General features: G+C 63.8%; 1 protein-coding gene across 10 annotated transcripts in view; it reads right to left on the bottom strand.

Moving 5' to 3' along the window:
- The window catches only part of SYT7 (synaptotagmin 7), a 64111-nt gene extending 52655 nt beyond the window's left edge, over positions 1–11456 (bottom strand). For 2 of the 10 annotated variants that reach the window (XM_080687234.1, XM_080687237.1), the window contains exon 1: positions 11076–11455. In XM_080687234.1, coding sequence (XP_080543360.1) covers positions 11076–11106 — 31 coding nt within the window. In that variant the 5' untranslated portion in view covers positions 11107–11455. Of the gene's footprint in view, positions 1–11075 lie in introns of all 10 variants that reach the window. The other 8 variants (XM_080687238.1, XM_080687239.1, XM_080687236.1 and 5 more) reach the window with 7 other exon arrangements.
- Between the last annotated feature and the right edge of the window lie 9420 nt (positions 11457–20876).

The raw sequence follows: 20876 nt of genomic DNA, 5'->3' as shown, positions 1-20876 counted from the left end.
GGGGGGGGGGGGGCGGGGGGGAGCAGGGGGAGACTGGGAGACTCCAGGAAGGGGAAGGAGAGAGGAAGGGCAGGGAGGAAGGAGGAACTGCTGGAGAAAAGCCCTGGAGAGCTGGGGAGGAGAGCCGGGGAGGAGAGCCGGGAGGACGGCTGGCGTGGCAGCTCTCAGGGCCCCAGGAAAGGCTCTCTCTCTGTCACTGTCCTTGAGCCTCCCCCAATGTCAGTGCCCAGCCAGTTGGGCCTGCCTGCCCTCCTACGCACCCACAGGTACCGGCAGGCATATGGCAGGCCACCAGCCAGCTTGGGCCCGCATGCTCCACTCACTCAGGGCAGCCGGCCCACCTCCTTCTTGCCAACCTGCCACCCCCCTCTCGGGGGCTGAGCCAGGGACACCCCCCCCCCCCGGGACACACGGCTACAGGGCCACGCTGCCCCAGGACGGGGTGGTCCTGCCTTCCCACTTCACAAACACAAGGTCGTGGAGCAAGCACGTGATGAGGCCAGATCCAGAGGGCTCAGGGGCTGAGTCCCAATGGTGGGTCCTGTTCCCGCCTGGGCAGAGCCAATAACAGGAGACAAAGACAGGTCCTGGTTGCCAGCAAGGCAGTCCCAGATCCGTTTAAGCCTGGGGCGGCGGGCGGAAGGGAGTGAGGGCAGCAGGGGCCTGAGGGGAAGCCCAGGCAGTCACCCCGGATGGAGCACGGGGGGCGGGGGGGTGCGCTCCACGTCGGTTAGCGGACACTATGGAGCCTTTACTACGTCCCGTGCTCCAGCCACGTACATGCTACACGAAGGATCTAGTTTACCCCCCAAAAAACAACCCTATGGGGCATGGATTATGCTTATCCATGAGAGGGAAGCAACCCAGACTCCGGAGGGTTGACTACGGGGCCAGGCCCACAGGCCAAGCGGTGCCACGGTGCTGCCAGGTTGCTGGCCACTGCCCCCGGGATGCCTCCATCCTGGCATTGCCGAATGATGCTCAGGCCCCTGAGTTCCCAAGTCCCAGCCCAGCCCTGGGCAGAATCCAGGCCGCAGACGCCAATGGGGTTACAATCCTGGGCTGTGGGGGCTTCCGGCGGCCTAAAGGGGGCAGTACCCTGAGGCCCCAGACTTGAACAAGCTCTGTCCCAGGTGCTGGAGTGGGCGGGCTGGTCCTGGCTCTGCTGGCCTTTTGCCCTCCTGAACTTGGTGTGGCCGCCTGTGTCATCAGAGGGGAGGACCAGACACCAGGAGCGGGTACACACACGGGCTAGCTCTGTGCCGGCCCGGTTCTAGGCAGTGTACATACAAGCCTCCCCGCCGCCCGCCGAGGCAGGCGCCGTCACTCTCCATGCTGCAGACGGGGACATGCGTCCATGAAAGGTAACTGACACGTCCAGGGTCACACGGGAGGCAGAGCTGAGGCCTGAGCCCCATCCCTTTGATCCAGGGCCCCTGCTCTGGCTGTCACCCCACCTCTCTCCCCAGTGACTCGCAGCCCCTGCCTGGGGCCCCACGGGGCCCTGCTATGCCCTCTGCACAGGCACACCTGCCATCAGGTTTCCACATGGAAGCACACGCTCCGTCATGTGTTTGCATGACATGGCGTGTGCTCGCTTCCACACCTGCTCCCGTGCTTCCACAGAGTTGCTGCCTGGAATAGCCATGCTCGCTCAGACATTTCCACAAGCACCCCAGCACCCAGGACAGGGCAGCCCCGGCCGGTCCGCACGCACACACGCACGCACGCGTGCCCTCCGTTCTGGGCACGGGCTGACTCGTGGGGGCCGGGCCACGCCTCAGCACACAGCCACCTGGCAGTGACATGGGTTACCACACCCCTTCACTTCTGTCCCCCTCTAGTGCCTGGTGACTCACACGTCACATCGCGCACCTGCCGGCTCCCCCATCCACGCTGCCTTCCTCACACCTCGCCCTTCACAGAAGTGGCACCTTCTCCAGGAAGGAAGCGGGCACACACACGCTCAGCTCCCACGGCCCGAAGATGCCAGCCGAGCCTGGGGTGGAGAGGCAGAGAGGCACTGACCGGAGGCTCTGGGGACCCTGGAGTCCACGGTGCCTGTCTGAGACTAAGCCCTCCCTTAGGTCTGCATGCCAGAGCTGAGTTCTCAAGACCCTAGAGATGGTCCCCCTTTATCACGGCCAGCTCTGGGGCCAGAGGGGGGACCTGGGGCTCTCTGCCCATCCCTCCCAAGAAGGCTGTGGTGCCATCAGGGCTTCTCTGGCCAAGTTATCATTGCACCCCCACCACCCCATCCCTGGTCCCTGCTCTCTCCTCCCCCTGCCCAGGCATCTTGGAGTTCTGGGTATTTTTAGGCCTCAGCTGACAGGCTGTGAAATCGCTCCCTTCGCACCTCCCCAACGAGGCGGGGGCTGGAGAGGGAGGAATGGGGTTGGGGGGGCACACAGCCAATTCATCAGGCTCCTCCGGGGCTGGCAGGTGCCAAGCAGGGGTGAGGGGTGCCTTCCATGAGCAAGAGCATCCTTCCATGGTGCCTGAGGCAGGGAGAGGAGACAGGGCGGGACGGAGGCGCCCCCACTCCGGGGACCTGGGAGCACAGGTTTTAGGGGACATCTTGAGCACTCAAGGAGGCACTGGGACACCCTCGGAGTCCAGCTTGCAGCCACTCCTAGCTCCCCGCGCTCCCGCCCAGCGATGAGCCGAGAGACAGGCTGGCTTGGGTCCCAGTGGGATAAGGGAGGCACCAGGCTGTGCAGGCCAGTGGTGACTGGGAATCTCACCTGTGTGCTACTGAGGGACTGGTAAGACACTCCGCCTCTCTGGCCTCAGTCCCCCTTTGTATAACAGTGCCAGCGACACCCCCTCCCAGGACGGCTGTGAGGATGAGATGCAGGGAGGAGCCCTGGGGACTGAGGACCCCGCAGGCACTGCCAGGAGCTTCTCCCCGCCACTTCCCGTGACCTGCACAGCCCGCACCCCTCCTCCCTCCTGGGAAGGGGCCCAGAGTTCATCCTGGCATCAGGCCCCCTGGTGCTCCTCGACCCTCTCCCCGAGGGGAGCAAAGCCCCAGCTAAGGAGGGTCGCCCTGGGGGCCACCCCTGTCTTCCTGCTCCCTGCTGCGGGGGGCACACACCCTCTCTATGCACGTGGACCCCAATACCAGCACGGCGAGTGCCGCCAGCGCCTTGGTGTGAGTGAGGTGTTTACCCAGGGACGACCCTACGGAAGTGGGACCCTGTTGGGAATGGGCCCCTGCACCAGGGGCCATGGGCACAGAGGGGGGGGGGCTGCCTAGTTGCCATGGAAACAGGTCGGCTCTGGTGGGGTCTGGCAGCTGGAGTAGGAGGTGTGTGGCTCTTCCAGGGCCCAGTCCTGATGCCCAGGCTGAGGCGTGGGGTGCCGATGCAACCTCAGGGCCCCGGGCCTGTCTATTCGGCTCTCCATCCCTCTGGGAAAAGCTGTCTCTGACCCCCCAGCTCCCGAGGGAGGCCCCCTGGGGGTCCATCCAGGCCCATCTGCCCCAGGCCGGGCCCCTGGCCGCCCCTGACCCTCCACCAGCTTTGGAAGGGCAGGCCCCCGTCCAGTGGCTGCTGCAGACCTCCTGCTGTGGGTGCCCCGGCTCAGCCCTGCGCAGGGGAGAGGCCCTCGCTCTGCGGGCACTGAGGTTCTTCGTGGGGATCTGCTGGAAAGCCACCCACGGTTCCCCACGGCTCTCTTTTAAAGGTTCAATTTTTCTGTTTCAGAACGCCAGGACCTTCGGAATCTGACCCACCCCACCTTTCCCAGCCTGAACTCCTACCTGACCCCAAGGACCGCCCTTCCAGCCACGCCGCTCACTCACCGCTGCCTCGATAGGCCAAGACTTGTCAGACCTCCGGCCTTGGCGTGTGCGGGGCGGGGGGGGGGGGGGGCGGCCCTCCACACCCAATGCCTCGCCCCTGCTCGCTCACGTGGCAAGCGCTTCCGCTTCCTTCGAGACAGACCCACAGCCCTGGCCCAAAGCTCACACTTGGGTCTGCTCACACTGCGTTTGGAATCTCCAACGGACTTTTTTTTGTTTAAGATTTTTAAATTGATTTTTAGAGAGAGAGGAAGGGAGAGGGAGAGCGAGAGACATCAACATGAGAGCAAAACATCCATCAGCTGCCTTGTGCACACCCCCCCCCACCCTGGGGATCGAGCCTGCAACCTGGGCATGTGCCCTGACTGGGAATCGAACCAGCAACCAACCAATTGAGCCACGGGCGAGGGCTCAACCTGATTTTGTGGGGGTTTTTGTTGTTAATCCTCACCTCAGGTATCTTCTCCAGGATCTTCAGAGAGAGTGGAAGGTAGGCAGGGAGGGGGAGAGACAGAGACACATCGATGCGAGAGAGAGAGAGAGAGAGAGAGAGAGAGAGAGAGAGAGAGAGATACACCCACCGGCTGCCTCCTGCACGAGTCCCAACCGGGGCCCGGCATTGAACCCACAGCCCAGGCATGTGCTCGGGGACCTGGAGGGCCCCTGGAGGGCACAGGCCCCGCCTGGCTGGGCACAGGCACCCAGGGCCGGGGAGCCACCCTCCCCCAATGTCTCAAGCTGAGCCCCCTTGGTGTGTGGCCTGACTCTCCGACCACTGGGACCACCGGCCAGGCCTCAAACAGACTTTCAAGGGCAAGTCCCGCCTCCAGCTGTTCCGGTGACACCTGACTAACACTACCTAGGTGATGCCTTCCCTCCTCCTCCTCCACCGGGGCCGGAGCCAGCCTCCTCCTCCTCGGAGCTCCTGGAACCCTCGTCCCACACACCCATCACTTGATTCAGGATAACGCCGGTAACAGCTGCCGCTGGCCGGGTGCCTACTGTGTGCCGGTCTCTCTGCTGAAGACGTTTCCCACGTTCCCTTTCCTCATCCTCCAACCCCCTGGGAGGTAAGAAGCATCATCGCACCCATTTAACAGAGGGGTAAACTGAGGCCACAGTGGTAGAGTAACTTGCTTCAGGGACACAGCAGCAAGTGTCTCTGCCAGGATTCGGACAGACAGCTGCTTGGCCCCAGAGACCTAGCCTAAGCGTGCCAGCCCCTCGCACCTACCCAAGTGGCCCAGCACATAGCGAGCGCTCCGTGAGGGACCCGGAGTGTTGAGTGACCTGAGAGGGTTTCCTTACGCCGCACCCTTTATCAAGCCTGAAGTTCCCATTCCTGGAGAAAGGAAGTGGGGGCTCAGGGCAGACCTGGAGCTGCTCTGCGGGCCAGGATAGTAAAGAGGTGCGCAGGGAGCCCCGATATCAGGACCCGGTGGACCTAGGGAGGCTGAGGGGTGCTGGAGTGAGCACAGGCTGGAGGGGGCCCCAGTGGGCCGGGTTGGGCGGAGTGGGAGGGCGCGCTGTGTGCTGCGGAGCTGACCACTCTGTGGTCCCGCTGACTCTACCCCGTGGTAATGAGCCGGATCCAATTTGTACCCAGGGCCCCGCCGGGAGCAGCTGCCGCGGCAGGGTTTGAAGTAATTTAATTGGACATATTAGCCACACAGCTCGCTTCCGCTCCCCTCGTGCAGGGCCTCACGCAGGCACCCCTCGTGGCCTCCCACACCCCACGCCACCCTACCCATGCACTGCACCATCCAGCGCCGGGGGACCCCCACCTGCTAGGACTGGCCCCTTGATACCCCTCCTCTCTCATTCTCGGGGCTCCTGGGGCTCCAGAACCAGAGGGCCGGCTGGGCTCTGTGGGTCCCAAGTTCTCCCCTTCCTCTGAGGCAAGTGGCAAATAGGGGAGCCCCTGGGGTTGCGGCTCAGACCTCTCGCTCCTGCTCCTCTGCGGGGCAGAATGGGTCCCCCCTTTCCTCCCAAGCGAGTCTGAGAGCCCCCCACTTCCTGCACTCCATGAAGGGCACTGAAGAAACAGGGCCACCAAGATGGGGGCGCAGCCTCACACACGCACGCACACACACGCACGCACACACACGCTGACGGACCCACACGCTGTCATGAAAATACCTGTATCCATCACACCAAAGCTCCAACCCCCACACGCCTGCAGGCCACACAGCCAGGTGAGGCCCTGCTCCCAGCAGATGGAGGCCTCAGAGGCAGCCAAGCCGGCAGGTGGGAGGGCGTGGCAGGGGCAGGCAGGGCCCCTGGAGGGCACAGGCCCCGCCTGGCTGGGCACAGGCACCCAGGGCCGGGGAGCCACCCTCCCCCAATGTCTCCCGTCACAGCTCCCTGTGCACCTCCCGTGCTTCGCGACAAATATGCTCATTAGCTGCTGTTGACAGCGGCAAGGCACGCAGATGAGCGCAGCTATTACGGCGGCCGGTCCAGCTGCCGCCCGCACGCAGGTGCGCGCAGAGCTGGATGCGTCTCCCCTCCGGCCCCGCCCGCCCTTCCCACCCAGTCACCCTGCAAGTGGGCTCCCAGCCCAGCCCCACGGGTGACACCCTCCCACGTGCCCTGCCAGGTGGAAGCTGCAGAGCCCCCCGGAGAAGGCCCGACAGGCCAGCCCGTAGTCCAAGCAACTGGGTCCAGAATTCCAGGAGCCAGCGCTGGGCGCCATCCAGCCCCCTCCACAGGTCCCGCGCTGTCTGCCAACTCTGTTCTGACCCCTGGGGATCCTGTTGGGTGAGACCGAAGCCCTGCCCTCCAGACACAAGTTGGACAGGGCCCAGCCAGGCTGCCCCCGCTGCCTGGAAAGTCAGCGACTTCTATGTCCATGGAACTGGCACAGTCCGCCTGGCACCATTGACTGGGGTTCCCTGGCAAGGCAGGCGGGCACCCGGGCTGGGCCTGGCACAGGCTGGCTCTGGCACCGGGCCAGACCAGCGACTGCCCCAACAGAGAGCTGACCTCACCAGTTGCATGTGCCACCTGCGGGGCACTGCCCGTGGAGCAGGGGGCTGGCTCCCAGCAGGGCGTCCCGTGCCCACCGGGGCGGCCTCGGTGCCCCTGAGGAGGCTGTGCAGCCGGCTGCTCTTCCAGCCAAAGGCCTGCTCCACACTGGCCTCCCACCCTCCACGAGGCTCCCTCTCCACTCTTCTCCCTGCTGTTCCGGCCTCACTCCCCTGGGGGGAGCAGTTATTGAAAACGGTCCATCAGATTCAATGAGGATTCAAAGCCCCTGAGAGAATGGGGGTGGGCAGGGAGCGGGGAGAAAGGGGGGTAACCATCCACGCCTCTGCCTTTCCCTGAAGACCTCCTGCAGCCGCAGGGCCGGCGGGGGGAGGGGAGGGGCGAAGGGGGCAGCCCTCACGGGCACTCTGTTGCCTTCCAGGACCTTTGGGCCGGAGTTTGGGGTCAGCCACGTCCCAGCTGCCCAGGGCCTGTCTTTGTTCCCCTGACACCCACCTGTTCCCGTGCTCCCCGCTGTCCTCACCTGTCACCTGCTGGCCTGTGTGCTCCCACCCCAATCCAGCCTGTTCTAGCCCCCCTTCCCCGACGAGGAGGGGTTTGGAGGCGATCTTCCTCCCCACCACCCCACAGTCCCTGAGCACCCAGCCCATCGGTCAAGCTGTCCCCACAGGGCCCCGCACAGCATGAACCAAGGGTCCTGTGTCCATGGAAAACGCAATAGCTCGGGAGCACGGGCCCCCCTGACCCGAGTCCCACAGAAGCCATCCCTCCCGCCCTGCCCCGCGTCCCAGCCCGGCTCAGCCTCAGGTGCCCCCTAGGTCATGGCCGGTTGGGAGATCATTTGAACTTCAGTCCTAGGCGCTGACCCAACCCCAGATACAGGCCAGGGAGGTCTGGGCCTGTGCAGACGGGGCAGGTGAGGGCTGGGGGGATGGATGGGAAGATGAAGGTGGGGGAGAGTCTGCCAGTGAAATGGTTAGACAGAGCCAGGCCCTTTGGGCCATCCAGCACCCCAGGCCTGGCCCCTTACCCTGAGGGCCCTCACAGCACACGCCTGATCTGTTCTTCCAGCCATACCCCCAATTCCTGCCCCACACAGCACCCAGCAGCCCCTGCCCTAACTCGTGCCCAGTGGCCTGGGCAATCTCGTGGATCCTTCTGCCTCGAGAGAGGAGACCCAGCGTGCCAAGGCCCCCGGCCCATGCAGTGTGCCCCCCGTACCTCCCAGGAAGGGCCTGCCCAGCAGAGTTGCTGTAGGGAGCAGAGCATTAACAGGTGGAGCAGCCGGGACCTCAAGCACTGCTACCCCCAGGGACAAGCTGGCAGAGGGCTGGGCAGGGCAGGCCACCCTCAGGACCTGGTCTCTGTCCCCACACTGCAGTGGGAGCTCAGACTTTGCCTCGCTGGCCCTGCTCACTCACTCGCTGCAAGGTCACCTCTCCCTCCCTCCCTCCCTGCTGCCGTCCTGCCTGCCCACTGCCACGCTGACCCCTGCAGGCCTGGCCCGGGACAGGCATCGGAGAGACACAGGGAGGCCTGGGGACACAGGGGGGAAAGCTGCGAACAGGGAGAGGGCTGCATGGCTGGGGGGGGGGGGGGGCGGCAGAGGCGAGTTTGCAGGCAGAGCTGGGAAGGCCGCGCGGAGTTTGGGCAGAAGCTGACAAGAGTCTTCCTTCTTCCCTGGGCATCCAGCTTTCCCCACCGTCCCTTGCTTCAGCCTCGAGAGATCTGGGCAAGAACTGCCCGGGGACCAGGGCCCCACGTGGGAGGGGAGCTGCGCCTGTCCTGTCCCGCGAGTAAGGACTTCCCCGTGGGCTGGGCCCCACGGTGACACGCCGAGTGGGTGGGCTGAGTGAGGCGGTACCACAGGGACCCGCCGGAGCCCGCTGGGGACAGAGGGCAGCAGGACAGGACAGGAGATGAAGACATCTTCAAGGACTGGGCCACAGGTGTTCCTGGGAGAGGGATGAAGGGGTCAGGACATAAAAGGTGCTGGGCCTGGGGGACCAGAGGAACTGGCCTGAACCCCACAGGGTTTAATTTGCCTGTCTCACTCCCACCTGGTGCCATCCAAAGGGAAGGTGGGGGGACAGAAATAGGGGACGCATAGGCTTGGCTGGGGGAGCAGAGTCTGGGGCGGCCTGGGGTGAGCTGGCGGGGGCGGGGGGGGGGGGGTCTAGCCTGGAACTGTGAGGTTACAGGAGGTAGGCAGGGATGCTGGGGACACAGAAGCCAGAGGGAGGTCTCTGGTCCCTCAGAGTTCCCCAGGGGATTAGGAGCAAAGGCAGAAGCTGCCAGCTCCCACCTCCAGCCGAAGACTGACCCCCCCCAGCCCAGTGCCCGCACCAGAGGGAAGTAGCCCTCAGGACCGCCCACTTCCGGAGCTGCCCCTGCCATGGCACTGGTGGGCCCGCAGCTGCAGTGGGAGTGGGCAAGACAGGGAGGCCCCCTGCCGAGGTGGGAGAGGGAACTGGGGGGAGGGGGGCTCCAGCACTGGGCTCTAGGCCTTTCTCCTAGAATATGCCAAACACAGAAAGTTGGCATCCGTGGAGAGGGCAGGGGTGTGTGGGGAGCGGTGTTGTCATGGTGCCAGGCCTGGGAGGGGACAGGAGGGTTGGAGAGAGGACAAGGGCATAGCCCCAGGCCACTAACCTAACGGAAGAGGGGAGGCTGCCAGCCTGGCTGGGCAGGGGCCGGGGGTGTCCTTCCTGCCTCTCCCCTTCCACCCTCACACCCCAGAGCTGGTCTCTGCCCTAAGCCGTTTGCTTCCCAGAGGGGGAGCCGAGCAGGAGAATGCCCCTGCCCTCAGTCCGAGTGCTGGACGCTGGCAGCCTCCTGGGGGCAGGTGCCAGGGCAGGTCACCTGGGTCCAGATGAAGGGAGGGATCTTCAAAGGCACCGTCCCTCCAGCCATCACCTAGAGGACATTCATCGGTGGGCGTGAGGTTCCGGAGAGGGAGACTGAGTCTCTTTCGCCTGAAACCCGAGTCCTGAGGGAGGGCAACGCCTGGCACCAGGTCTGCCCCGGCGGAGGCAGCTGCAGTGACCGGATGGGGCTGAGAGGCAGCTCTTCAGGAGGCAAGGGCAGACGGAGGCTGCCCCAGAGGGAACCTGCAAAGTGGGGCCGGGGCGGGAGCAGGCACAGCCGGCGCCCACTGGCTGCCCTGAGCTCTAGGTCCCTTCTGTGGAGGGTCTTGGAGCTGCTCCCGCCCCCGAGGCCCCCACTCCCTGGACACCGGCATCAGTACCCCCAGAGACTCCTCTGAGAGCAAGTCCTCAGGCTGGGGTGACGTGCTTTTAGCATCAGAGAAGAAACCCAGAAACTGAGACCCTGCTGCCAGAACTGGCAGCCGACCGGGAGTGCCGGGCCTGGGGTGGGGCACCCCAGGAGGGAGCTGAGACCAGCCTGGGCAGGAGCTGGAGGGGACCTGCCTACAGGTGGGCACTGCACGAGGCGGCATCGGGAGCCAAGGAGGAAATGGCAGGGCAATTGCCCAAGGAAGGAAGGAGGGTTCCTGGCTTAGCTGCCAGGATGCCAGGATGCCGAGCAGACGTGGGCTCCAGGCCACTCCCCAGGCTCCAGCTCCGGAGAAATGCAAAGGAGCGGCCCCTCCCCCACCCTCCCCCACAGGACAGGAGTGAGTTTGGGGTTCTCGGCGTCCCCCTCCCCAGGCCCAGGAGAACATCCCCTTGGCACCCCCACACTCATCCATCTCTGCTCGCCTTCTCTCCAGGTGCTCCAGCCTCCCTCCCATCGCTCCTGCGGTTCCCCAGCCCCCTCCCCTGCGGCTGCACCAGATTCCCGCTTGCCCCCTGGCACCCTCTCAATTCACAGTTGGCACCGCCGATGGCACCGCTCCCCAGTGCCCGCAGCCTTGATCAAAAGCTTCCCGGGATCCTGGTCCTGGGGACCCCTAGCGCGGGCACCTCCCCTTCGGGGCGCTGGTGCTGGGGACCCGGGGATGCCAGAGGCACTGCCCGCTGCCGGAGCAGGCGCCTCGCTCCGCCACGCACGCTGTCCTTGGGCTGCGGGGCGCGGGGGGAGGTCCTTGTGGGGACACTGCGAAGCCGGCGCCGGGCATCCAGCCGGGCAGGGCTTGGACCCCAGGAGGTGGGGGTCCGGGGTCCGAGCCGTGGCCGCTCACGCCCGTGCCCGCGGCTGGGATGACCCTGGGGGAGTCAGCGCGGCTCCGGCGGCCCGAGCTGGGCTCCGAGACGGCGCCCCGCGCTGCCGCCGTCCTGCCCGCCGGTGCGGGGCACCCAGCCCGCGGGGCCGCGCTTACCTGGGCTGGCCGCCTCCGGGTCCCGGTACATGGTCCCCTCGTCGCCGGCTCCCTCCGGGCTTCTCAGAGCCGCCCGTGGCCGCGCGCTGCTCCGCCGCCGCCGCAGGGCATGGGGCCCGGCGACCCCCGGGGGCGGGTCCGAGGGCGGGGGCCGCGCGGGCTGCACGGGGCCGCGGAGCCGGGGAGCGGGGGCCGCCCGCCAGCCTCCCGCCGCCGCCGAGCACGCTGCCGCCGCCGCCGCCGAGCCTCCTCCCTCCGGCCCGCGCTGCGTGTGCGTGCCGGAGCGTGTGTGAGTGTGTACGAGGCGTGTGCGTGCGTGTGTGTGTGTGTGTGTGTGTGTGTGTGTGTGTGAGAGCGCGCCCGGGGCACCGCCGGCGCCGCCCGCCTGCTGCCGCCCGTGCCCGTGCCCGCTGCTGCCCGCTGCCGGCCGCCCGCCGCACTGCAGCCCGCGCCGCCGCCGCCCCGAGCTGCCCCGAGGGCACCGCCGCGCCCCGCGCCCCGCCCGCCCACGGCCCCCGCGGGGAGGGCACCGCGCCCTCCGCTGGGCGCTGAGAGCCTGGGGTCCCGCCGCACGGTGCGACCCGCCCCCGATGGCAGCGGCTTCGAAGCACGCAGGGCCGCGGTGCCGGCCGCCTCCTCCGAGGTGCCCTTTGATTCCGCTCCAAGAGGCGTTGAAATCCCGTCCAGGTTTTCCAGTTGGTGGCGGCTCCAGGGCGTCAGCTCGGGACTCCACACCGCCAAGGTCCCGGGAAGACAGGCTGGTGTGTGCGAAAACCAGGAGTGGAGTTGTTTTTGCCAGGCTGAGCCTGGATCCGCTCCTCTCAGTCCCCCAAGTTTGCACACATATGGAACGGAAAAGTCTAGAATCGCCACCCTTGGTGGGGCCCGCTTACCGCAGTCCCTCAAAAGAAGAAAACAGACCTTGCAGCTGGTGCTCATCCCTCTCCTGCACAGCGCCCCACTCCCCCCACCCCCTTTTCTTGACCTTGCTTTAGTGGGTAGGAAAGTAATCTCTCTTTGACCTTCCAACCCTGGGGCTCCGTTGGCCCGCTCTGCCCCTCTGTCAGCTCAGCTCAGTCCAAATCAGGGGAACCCTAGTTCCTCTTCCTCCACAGAATTGGTGTTTGATTCTGTGGAGGAGAAAGGGGCGGGGGGGGGGGGGCTTCTCCCAAGGGTTTGAAGGGCCTGGAGCCAAACCATTGGTGGTTTCAGGTATGGAGACCTCCTGCACACACCCACACACCTGTTCACCACCACCACCACCCCCCCACACAGGCACACAAACACACCTCCACGCGGGAGAAACAGACACGGGAGTGTCACACAGCACAGCAGCGGCCCCCGTTCAGGAAGCCCCCTCCCCCCCTATCAGCAGCCTGCTCCCCCCTCCACTGAGAATGCGGTTCACAGACAGCCAGGTTTCCCCGAGCCCAGGTTACCCACCCCCACCCTGAGAAATCCACTTAACCGATTTTATCCTGCACGGCTCCCACCCAGCTCACCTCCATCTTCCCACGGCCCAGCAGGCAGCAGCACCCACAGGGACAAACCTTTGTCTCAAGTCTCCCCCAACACACACACACACACACACACACACACACACACACACGCCCCTCCACCCACAGCTCTTCCGGCTGAGGAACAGACAAGGAAATCCCCCAAGCACCCCTTGGTGAAGATTGCTCCCTCGGAGACAGATTTTGTTGGATTGAATGTTCTAATTAAACATGGCAGGAAAAACGGCATTTGTAGGTTCTAGCCCACAATTCCTCAGTGGCCATGAATCTCAGCCCTCGTCCCCTGGGTAAGGGCCCTTACATTGCCTATACCCACAGACAGCCGAGAACCCAGGACTGTCCCACACCCCTTTCCAGCCAACCTCAGAAAGCCAAGCCAACAGCCTGGGACTCAGGGTCTTAGGCTCGGCTTGCTCCCGGGCTCTCCCCCGGCTGCCTCTCATTGTCCTGGCAAAGAGCAAATAGTGCCCCTCTTACCCCCCTGCCTCCCGTCCCCTCCCCCAACCATCTCCCCACCAACGGGCACCACACAGAAAGGTCCCCTGTTCAGGAACCTGCCCCACCCATCAGCCTGCGAGTCCAGAGGGGGAGAGCCGAATTCACCCCTGCAACTCAACAGAGCTCTGTAAGCATCTAGAGGGGAGTCACGGAGTTTCTCAGAGGTGGTGCGGGAGTGGGCGTCTGAGAGGTGACCCAGGGTGCCCCACAGGTGGCAGAGCGGCAGGAACTGACCCATAGGGGCAGGAACTAAAGGCCCCCCGAGCTGACAGCCCAGGGCGGGGCAAGAGCACCAGGGGTGGACCCCTCGGTCCTGACTCCCAGCCTTTGCCAACGCCCCGGGTGAGATGTTGAGATTCACGAGGAGACTTGTGGCTGCTCCTATCAGAGAGCTTACAGCCTGTCCCTTACAAACATAAAACCCCCACCTCGCTCACCCCAGCAGCCACTAGACAACGGTTGTTCCAGAACCTCAGAGCTGGAGTGTCCATCCGACAGACCAGATCCACCCCAGGAGAGACTCTGTTGTGGAAACGGAGGCCCTGAGGCCTGCCTGTCTCACTGACACCCTAAAAGGTGAAAGACACCCTTTCCCGGGGCCTCGGTCCCTTTGTCTACAGGTTGCAGTCCCTGGAAAGAGGAGAGAATGCCGATTTGTGCAGTTCTGTCCCTCACAGCTGTGTGACCCTGGGCGGGCGACTTGACACCTCTGGGCCTCTGTTTTCTCATCCGTACAATGGGGATAATACGGTAGCCGCACGACTTCCTTCCGCTGGGATAAAGGTGAAGCAGATGACACAGTGAAAGCGCTTGGAATGTGACACAGAGCACAGAACGTGTTGCCAGACACTGAATGCCATCGTTGTTGTTTAACCTTAAGCGAGACGCCACATACTCCGCGTTTCCGTGTTTTGCCTGTCCAGGAAGTTCTTCCAGATGTCTAACCTCTGAACCGTCCTGCCGGAGCATCCACGGGCAGTGGGAGCGCCTGCCTTCTGAGCATCACGGAGGACTGGGCACAGGCAGGGAACGGAGCCGGAGTCGGAGTGAGCGGGCCCTCCGAGAAGGGAGATCCGCGTGTGACACCCCCCTGCCCTGCCCGCAGGCCCTGTCCCTGGCAGGCGAGGGCCAGGGCTCTGGTGCTCGGCCTTCCCGCTCCTGTCCCCCTCTCCTTCTGTGAAGCTCTGGCCTCCTGTCCCAGGTTCCCTGATGCGGCTGGCCATGCTGGCAGCCACTGCGCCCTGTGAACCCTCAGGCCTGTTTCCAATCTGGCGCTGCCATCAGGGCCCAGGTGTCCTGGGTCGGCTTCAGGAGGGACGTTCTGTCCCCCAGGGGCAGCTGCCAGGCCCGCACTCTCCTCACCAGGGCGCTTGAGGCCACCTGGCTCTGTTGCTAGGCCACAGCTGGGAGGCAGGGCTCCTGGCTCCCCTCTGGCCTCTACCGGCCACGGTCTCCATGCTCCGTCCCACGCTCCCTAGCCCATCCCCGCGGCCGTGGCTGAATTATTAACACAAGTGCTGAGGGAGCTGTTTGTGCAGCTCACGTGACAGAGCACACGCACCTCTCTCCTTGCCACCATCCATGTGGCAAGAGACACAGGCTGGGCATTTGCCTGACCCGGGAGGGACGGGCTCAGAGACCAGCCGAGCCCGCGGATGTGCCAGGCCGGAGCGAGGACCTTCTCTGCCACCTGTCCCTGCAGCTACCCCCGTCCCCAGGCGTCCCTTTCCTCCCCTGCAGAGGGCAAGCGTCTGGAGAAGGTACAAGCATCAAATTCACAGAAGTCACCTCCCCAGAGAGGAAGTGACCGCAAACTCCCAGCAGCCGCCGCCGCCGCCGTCTCTGTGCCCACCTCGTCACAATGGAGACCGGATCAATGCCTGCTCGTCAATGACCTCTCCTCTCCAGACCCAGGGACCACTGACCCTCGAGGCCCACCCCGGGCCCGCACAGGCCACACTTCTGCCCGCTCTGCTGTGGCGGCCCGATGCTAAAGCCGCAGCTCCGGCCCACAGCATCCGGGAAGGAACCCTGGACTTGAACGCTGGTCCTGCTTCTGCCACAAGCTGGCTGTTTGGCCTTGACTGGTGCCTTGATGTCTCTGGGCCTCCGTTTTATTTCTTTTTTTAAAAATATATTTTATTGATTTTTTACAGAGAGGAAGGGAGAGGGATAGAGAGCCAGAAACATCGATGAGAGAGAAACATGGATCAGCTGCCTCCTGCACACCTCCCACTGGGGATGTGCCCGCAACCAAGGTACATGCCCTTGACCGGAATCGAACCCGGGACCCATCAGTCCGCAGGCCGACGCTCTATCCACTGAGCCAAACCGGTTTCGGCTGGACCTCCGTTTTCTCATCTGAAATAGGGCTAAAGCCCGGCTGGCGTGGCTCAGTGGTTGAGCGCCAACCTATGAACCAGGAGGTCACGGTTTGATTCCCGGTCAGGGGCATGTGCCTGGGTTGCGGGCTCGATCCCCAGGGTGGGGCGTGCAGGAGGCAGCCGATCAATGATTCTCACTCATCATGGATGTTTCTATCTCTCTCTCCCTCTCCCTTCGCTTCTGAAATAAATAAAAATATATATATTTAAAAAATAAAATAGGGCTAAATAATTGCACCACACAGGCCTGTGAGAATATACTGGGGAGAAGGCTAGGCAAAGGCGGATGGTCTGTTCTGACTCCTTGGGGGTGACCCCAGGCTCCGAGCACCCTGCCCACGCTGACCTTCCCTGGCTCTGGGTCCCCATTCCTCGTCCTCGGGTCAGGTTGCAGGGCCAGAAGCATTCTCTTTCCAAAACGCCTTCCCCAGCCCTAGTCACCCCGGCTTTCTCCCTGTAACATCACCCCATCCAGATTCTGGCTCCGAGTCTCTCTGCATGGCCATCCTGACACCCCCAGGTGCTTTGGCTCAGCCCCTCAAACCCTTTGCACCCCGAAAGATAAATCTGGTCCCCCTTCTCCTGGCCAGCCCCTGCTTGGGACGGCCCCAGACTCAGTCAGAATCGTGGCCTCGGGCCTCTGCTGAGACACCCCCTTGGGTGCACTGTGGAAGAGCCTCGGCTTGTCAATTACAAGCTGGGTGACCTGGGACAAATGGCTCCGTCCCTCTGAGCCTCGGATGACCAGTCTGCACCATAAGAATGTCGGTGTTTAATGTTTTTTTCTTTTTTAAATCTATTTTTATTGATTTCAGAGAGGAAGGAAGAGGGAGAGAGAGATAGAAACATCAATAAGAGAGAATCATCGATTGGCTGCCTCCTGCATGCCCCCTCCTGGGGATCGAGCCCGCAACCCAGGCACGTGCCCTTGACCGGAATCGAACCTGGGACCCTTCAGTCCGCAGGCCGATGCTCTCCGCTGAGCCACACCAGCAAGGGCTCCGTGTTTAATCTTAATTTGGCCTTGGATTCCTTTGGGAATCTAATGAACCCCGTGGACCTCTCCTCCCTAGAAAAATGTATATCCAGATATAGACACGGCATTCTGCCCATGATTGGGCGGGGGACGCTTACAGGCTCCAGATAAATACCCCTGTCCTAGGGGCCTCCGAGGTGGGTTCCAGCTCTGCCGGTCTGAGCCCAGTTCTCTGCCCTACTCACCCTCCACACGTCGATTCTCTCGCCCTGGAGGGGGTGGGCTTGTGGTCTATCCCCACATCCCTCCCTCCAGCCTCCACGGCCCTTCCCCCAGCACTCCCTGTGGCTGGAGCCAGCTTGCTGGCCGCTCAGATCAGCTCAGTCCCCCTCGGAGCCCATTGAACCCACTGAACCGGCGTCACCTGCCTTTCAAGGTATTTAAAGGTTCTTTGACCAAATGCTTTTTGATCCTCGGCTGACGCTGACGGGAACCAAGCCGAGCCCTTTCACCAGCAGCCCCTCTGGCCCCGGGATTAGCGAGGAGCAGCTCTTTTGATATTGCAGAAACCTCCTGTGCATTGTTCAAAGCCCGGGCTCCTGTGGCCACATTTCCCAGAGCCCCACGTGGCCCGCTCCCACGGCCACTGCCGCCTCCAGCCATGGCCTAGTTCATGGGGCCTCCTAGCGCTAGAAGGCTCTGCCTGCAGTGGCGGGACCCCAGGCCTGAGCCCGCTGGTAGGGGCTGCTGCAGTCAGACCCACTCCTGCCAGGGGCCCCCCACCTGGTTCGGGTAGAATGGGGTCTGAGTAAGTGTCCCCAGACTCTGGCGGGACACCCCTCTTCTTCCTGCCCAACTGAGGCTGCACCGATGGGCGTGCGGCCCACGGGATCCGTTCACCTGCTTCCAGGGCCCAGCAAATGGGACCCTGAGCCTGAGGCTGGAGAGGACACACAGGCTTAGAAGAGACCCAGGTGCAGGCCTTGGGGGCTGAAGGACAGGAGCCAGAACCCCTTAACTCACGACCTTCACCCACTCTGCCCGCCGGTGCCACTCCCCAAGGGCTGGCAGAAGGCCTGGGGGAGCCCCAGCAGCACAGTCCAGGGCGGGTGGGGGTCAGGGATGGGGATGAGGCATTGGGCTCAGGGCCACCACAGCCCTGTGACGGGCCCCCACTGCCTCCTTCCTTCTTACCAGCTTGGACCTACCCACTCAGAGCGCAGTCTCCAGTGGGGTCGGGCTGGGGCGGGAATGCGGTGCACAGAGGGGGCGTCTGGGAGACCGTGCCCGCGGGAGCTGGTGAATAACGGTGTGGAGAGGGTTTGTCCACCTCCACGGTCGCTACGGAGAAGCACGTCCTGGTGCCTCCGGCTATGGGTATGACACGCTCCAAAAGGAACCCCAACCCTGGGACCCAGGCCCCATCCCTGCGCCCCGGCTGGGGTTGAAGACCGCGGGGCGGGGGTCCCCTTTCTCAGCAGGTGGACGGCTATCAGCGCTGAGAGAGCTGTGACTGCCCAGTTCCACGCGCCCGGCTCTGCGCTTGGAGGACAACCGGAGGGGCCCTGGCACCTGGGGGGCTGGGAGAGTTTAGGTCACCAGGCCCCCCCCCCCCCCCCCCCCTGCTCAGGGCTCTGGGGCTGTTGGACTCTTGGCCCAGCCAGACCCGGCGCCAGGATCCAACCAGCCCCTATAATAATCGTAATAGCAACAGCCACCCTTTATTGAGCTCTGAGGGCTGGCCAGGCCCAAGTGCCAAGTGCACACCACGCATTATCCCGCTAATAGTCGCAGCCGCGGCCGAGGACGAAGTGCGGCTGTGATCCCCGGGGAAGGCGAGGGAGGAGGCTGTGGATCGGAGGGGGCGTGGCTTTCCGGAGGTCACACAGCCAGAAGGGGTGAGGAGAGGGGCAGCTGGGAGTCCCACCAGCACTGGCCAGGCCTGGAGCCCAAGGGCTCAACCACTGGGCTTGCTGCCTTCTGACCGGGAGGAAGCTTCCCTGAAGACGGGCAGGCTCCAGGGCCGCCTCTGCAGCCCTGTTTAGCCGGCTTATGGACGTGGGGGCACAGCAGAGGCGGGGCAGCACTGGGAAAGAGGGACAGGATAGGGGACCACCCCCCTTTCCTCCTGGATCCCCGCTCTTCCCGCTCCCGCCCCTCGCCAACTGTGGGCACTCCCCAAGGCGCTGTCCTTCGCGGCTATCTCCTTCCTCACCCCACACTCTCTCCTGCATGAGCTCATCCACTCCCACGGCCTCGCTTTTGCTTCAGCCCGACTCCTGGCTCTGTCCCTGGGGCCCTGACCTCCCTCCCGCCCAGGCCGAGCATCCGCCTTCGTCACGCAGCATCTCCACGCGGGTGGGGTGAACTCGTTCCTTGAGAGGCAGCCCCTCCCTGGGACCTCACCAGGCCTATGGAGGGCCCATCACTCTCTCAAGCCCAGATCAGTTCCCCAAAGCCTCCCACTGCTCTCCCCCCACATCAAACCCGTTTCCAGATCCCTCAGACCCGTCCTCCGTGGAGCCTCTCACACCCGCATCACAAACTTGTCAGCTGCCTCTCTGAGTCGGACACCGACGGCTTCTCACCCGCTGCCTCGGTGACTGTCCTGGCCAGGCGGCTGCTTTCTCCGTTCCAGCCCAGCGCCCTCTCTCTCACTGTGACTTTGTGGTGATCTGATCATGCTGCTCCCAGCACCACGCCCCAGGCCTTGGGTGGCTCCCCCCAGCCTGCGGAGCCGAGGTAAGAAACGTTGCCTGACACTGAGTCCTCCCAGTATAAGGACCCTGCCCTGCCTCGCCATCTTGCCCGGTGCCCTACCTTCAGCTCAAAACTGCTCCTGCGTTTCCACCCTTCAAAGCCCATCTCAAACACCACTGCCTCCAGGGAGCCCTCCCTGATTCCCCCAGGCGCGTCTGAGCTCTCCTGCTCTGCGGCCTCGCGGTACCTCTTCGGCACGGTGCTGCTGGGATTGTGTACTTCAGGAGTATTTGTGGGCCTCTCCGATCCCGCGTCCTGCCCGCTCCCTCACCCAGGCAATGGATCGGAAGCTCTTTAACGTCAAGCATCGTCCATGACTACCCATCTTCGTCTTCGTTCATTTTTTAATTGAGCCGTTCAGCAGACACGCCACTATGGGCTGGTGCTGCATACACACATCCTCACCCTGGGCTCCGCCTCTGGCTAATTGGCACCCAGTGGGACAGGTGCGCCATGGGGAGGGCGGGATGCTCAGGGCACATTCAGGGGGTGAGTCCGCCCTGGGCAAGCCTTTCTCCCGGTTCCTGAGTGCCCCGCCCTGGCCCAGGCCCTGCGGGGGAATGCCAGCTTGAGTAAGACCAAGCCCCGCCCTCCGGGATTGTGGGTACATAGAACAGTATGTGTACAGGGACGGGTATGAACAAAATGCGGGAAACCGGAGGCTTCCCGACTGCCCAGTCCTCACACCTCTTTCCTTCTTGCGGAAATAAGTTGGGTGGAGAGGAAAGGGCGCATAATGGAGACGGAGGAGAAAGGATGCTGTGGAGGGAGGGCCGTGACGGAGCCTCGGCACTATGTTGGCACGAGGTGGCCCTGCTCCCCACCCAGCGCGGGGGTCTGGGGGATGGATGAGCTCACGGACGTGCAGGCCTCTGGACTCTCAGGAAGGAAGGGCATATGTGCAGCCCGGCCGGCGTGGCTCCGCGGGTGAGCATTGACCCAGGAACCAGGCGGTCACAGTTCAATTCCCGGCCAGGGCCCATGCCCGGGTTGCCGGCTCGATGCCCAGTGGGGGACGTGCAGGAGGCAGCCGATCAAAGATTCTCTCTCATCATGGATGTTTCTATCTCTCTCTCTCTCCGTTCCTCTCAGAAAGCAATAAAAAATATATTTTAGAAAAGGACATACATGCTCTCATTAGTCTCTCATCAGACCAGTAAGCCCTTCTTTCCAGAGCCTGCTCCCCCCTGGGAAAATCGGGTGCACCCCATGACCTCAACTCTCCTGGGCCTCAGTTCCCCCGTCTGCAACGTGAGGGTGTGGGATGAGCTGGCCCGAGCGTCTCTGGCTCTTCCAGGGAGATGCGAAGGGCTCTTGGGGGAGAAAGAACTGGCTAAAGGACAGGGTGGGGGGCACATTGCAGAGAGGGAGGGGCGAATGCAAAAGTGGGGACATTGGCAGGAGCCCGGAGGGGGTACCCAGGGGATGTCAGACACACCTACTATGTGCCAGGCAGACTTCTCATGCTGCATGTACAGTAGGGACCACACGAAGACCCCCTCACCGCCCCCCCCCCCTGCCCTATGGGAGCCAGCAGGGGGCCAGGGGAGGCCATCAGCAGCATCAGCATGTGTCAGGTGGTGAGTGTGGTGCAGGAGCAAGGGCAGGGAGGAGCGAGTGTGTTCTGGAATGCTGGGGACGGTGGCATCTGAGCAAAGAGGAGAGG

This window comes from Plecotus auritus (assembly GCF_963455305.1).
Source record: "Plecotus auritus genome assembly, chromosome: 9".
Classification (NCBI taxonomy): Eukaryota; Metazoa; Chordata; class Mammalia; order Chiroptera; family Vespertilionidae; genus Plecotus; species Plecotus auritus.
This window is presented reverse-complemented; position numbering and strand designations above follow the sequence as displayed.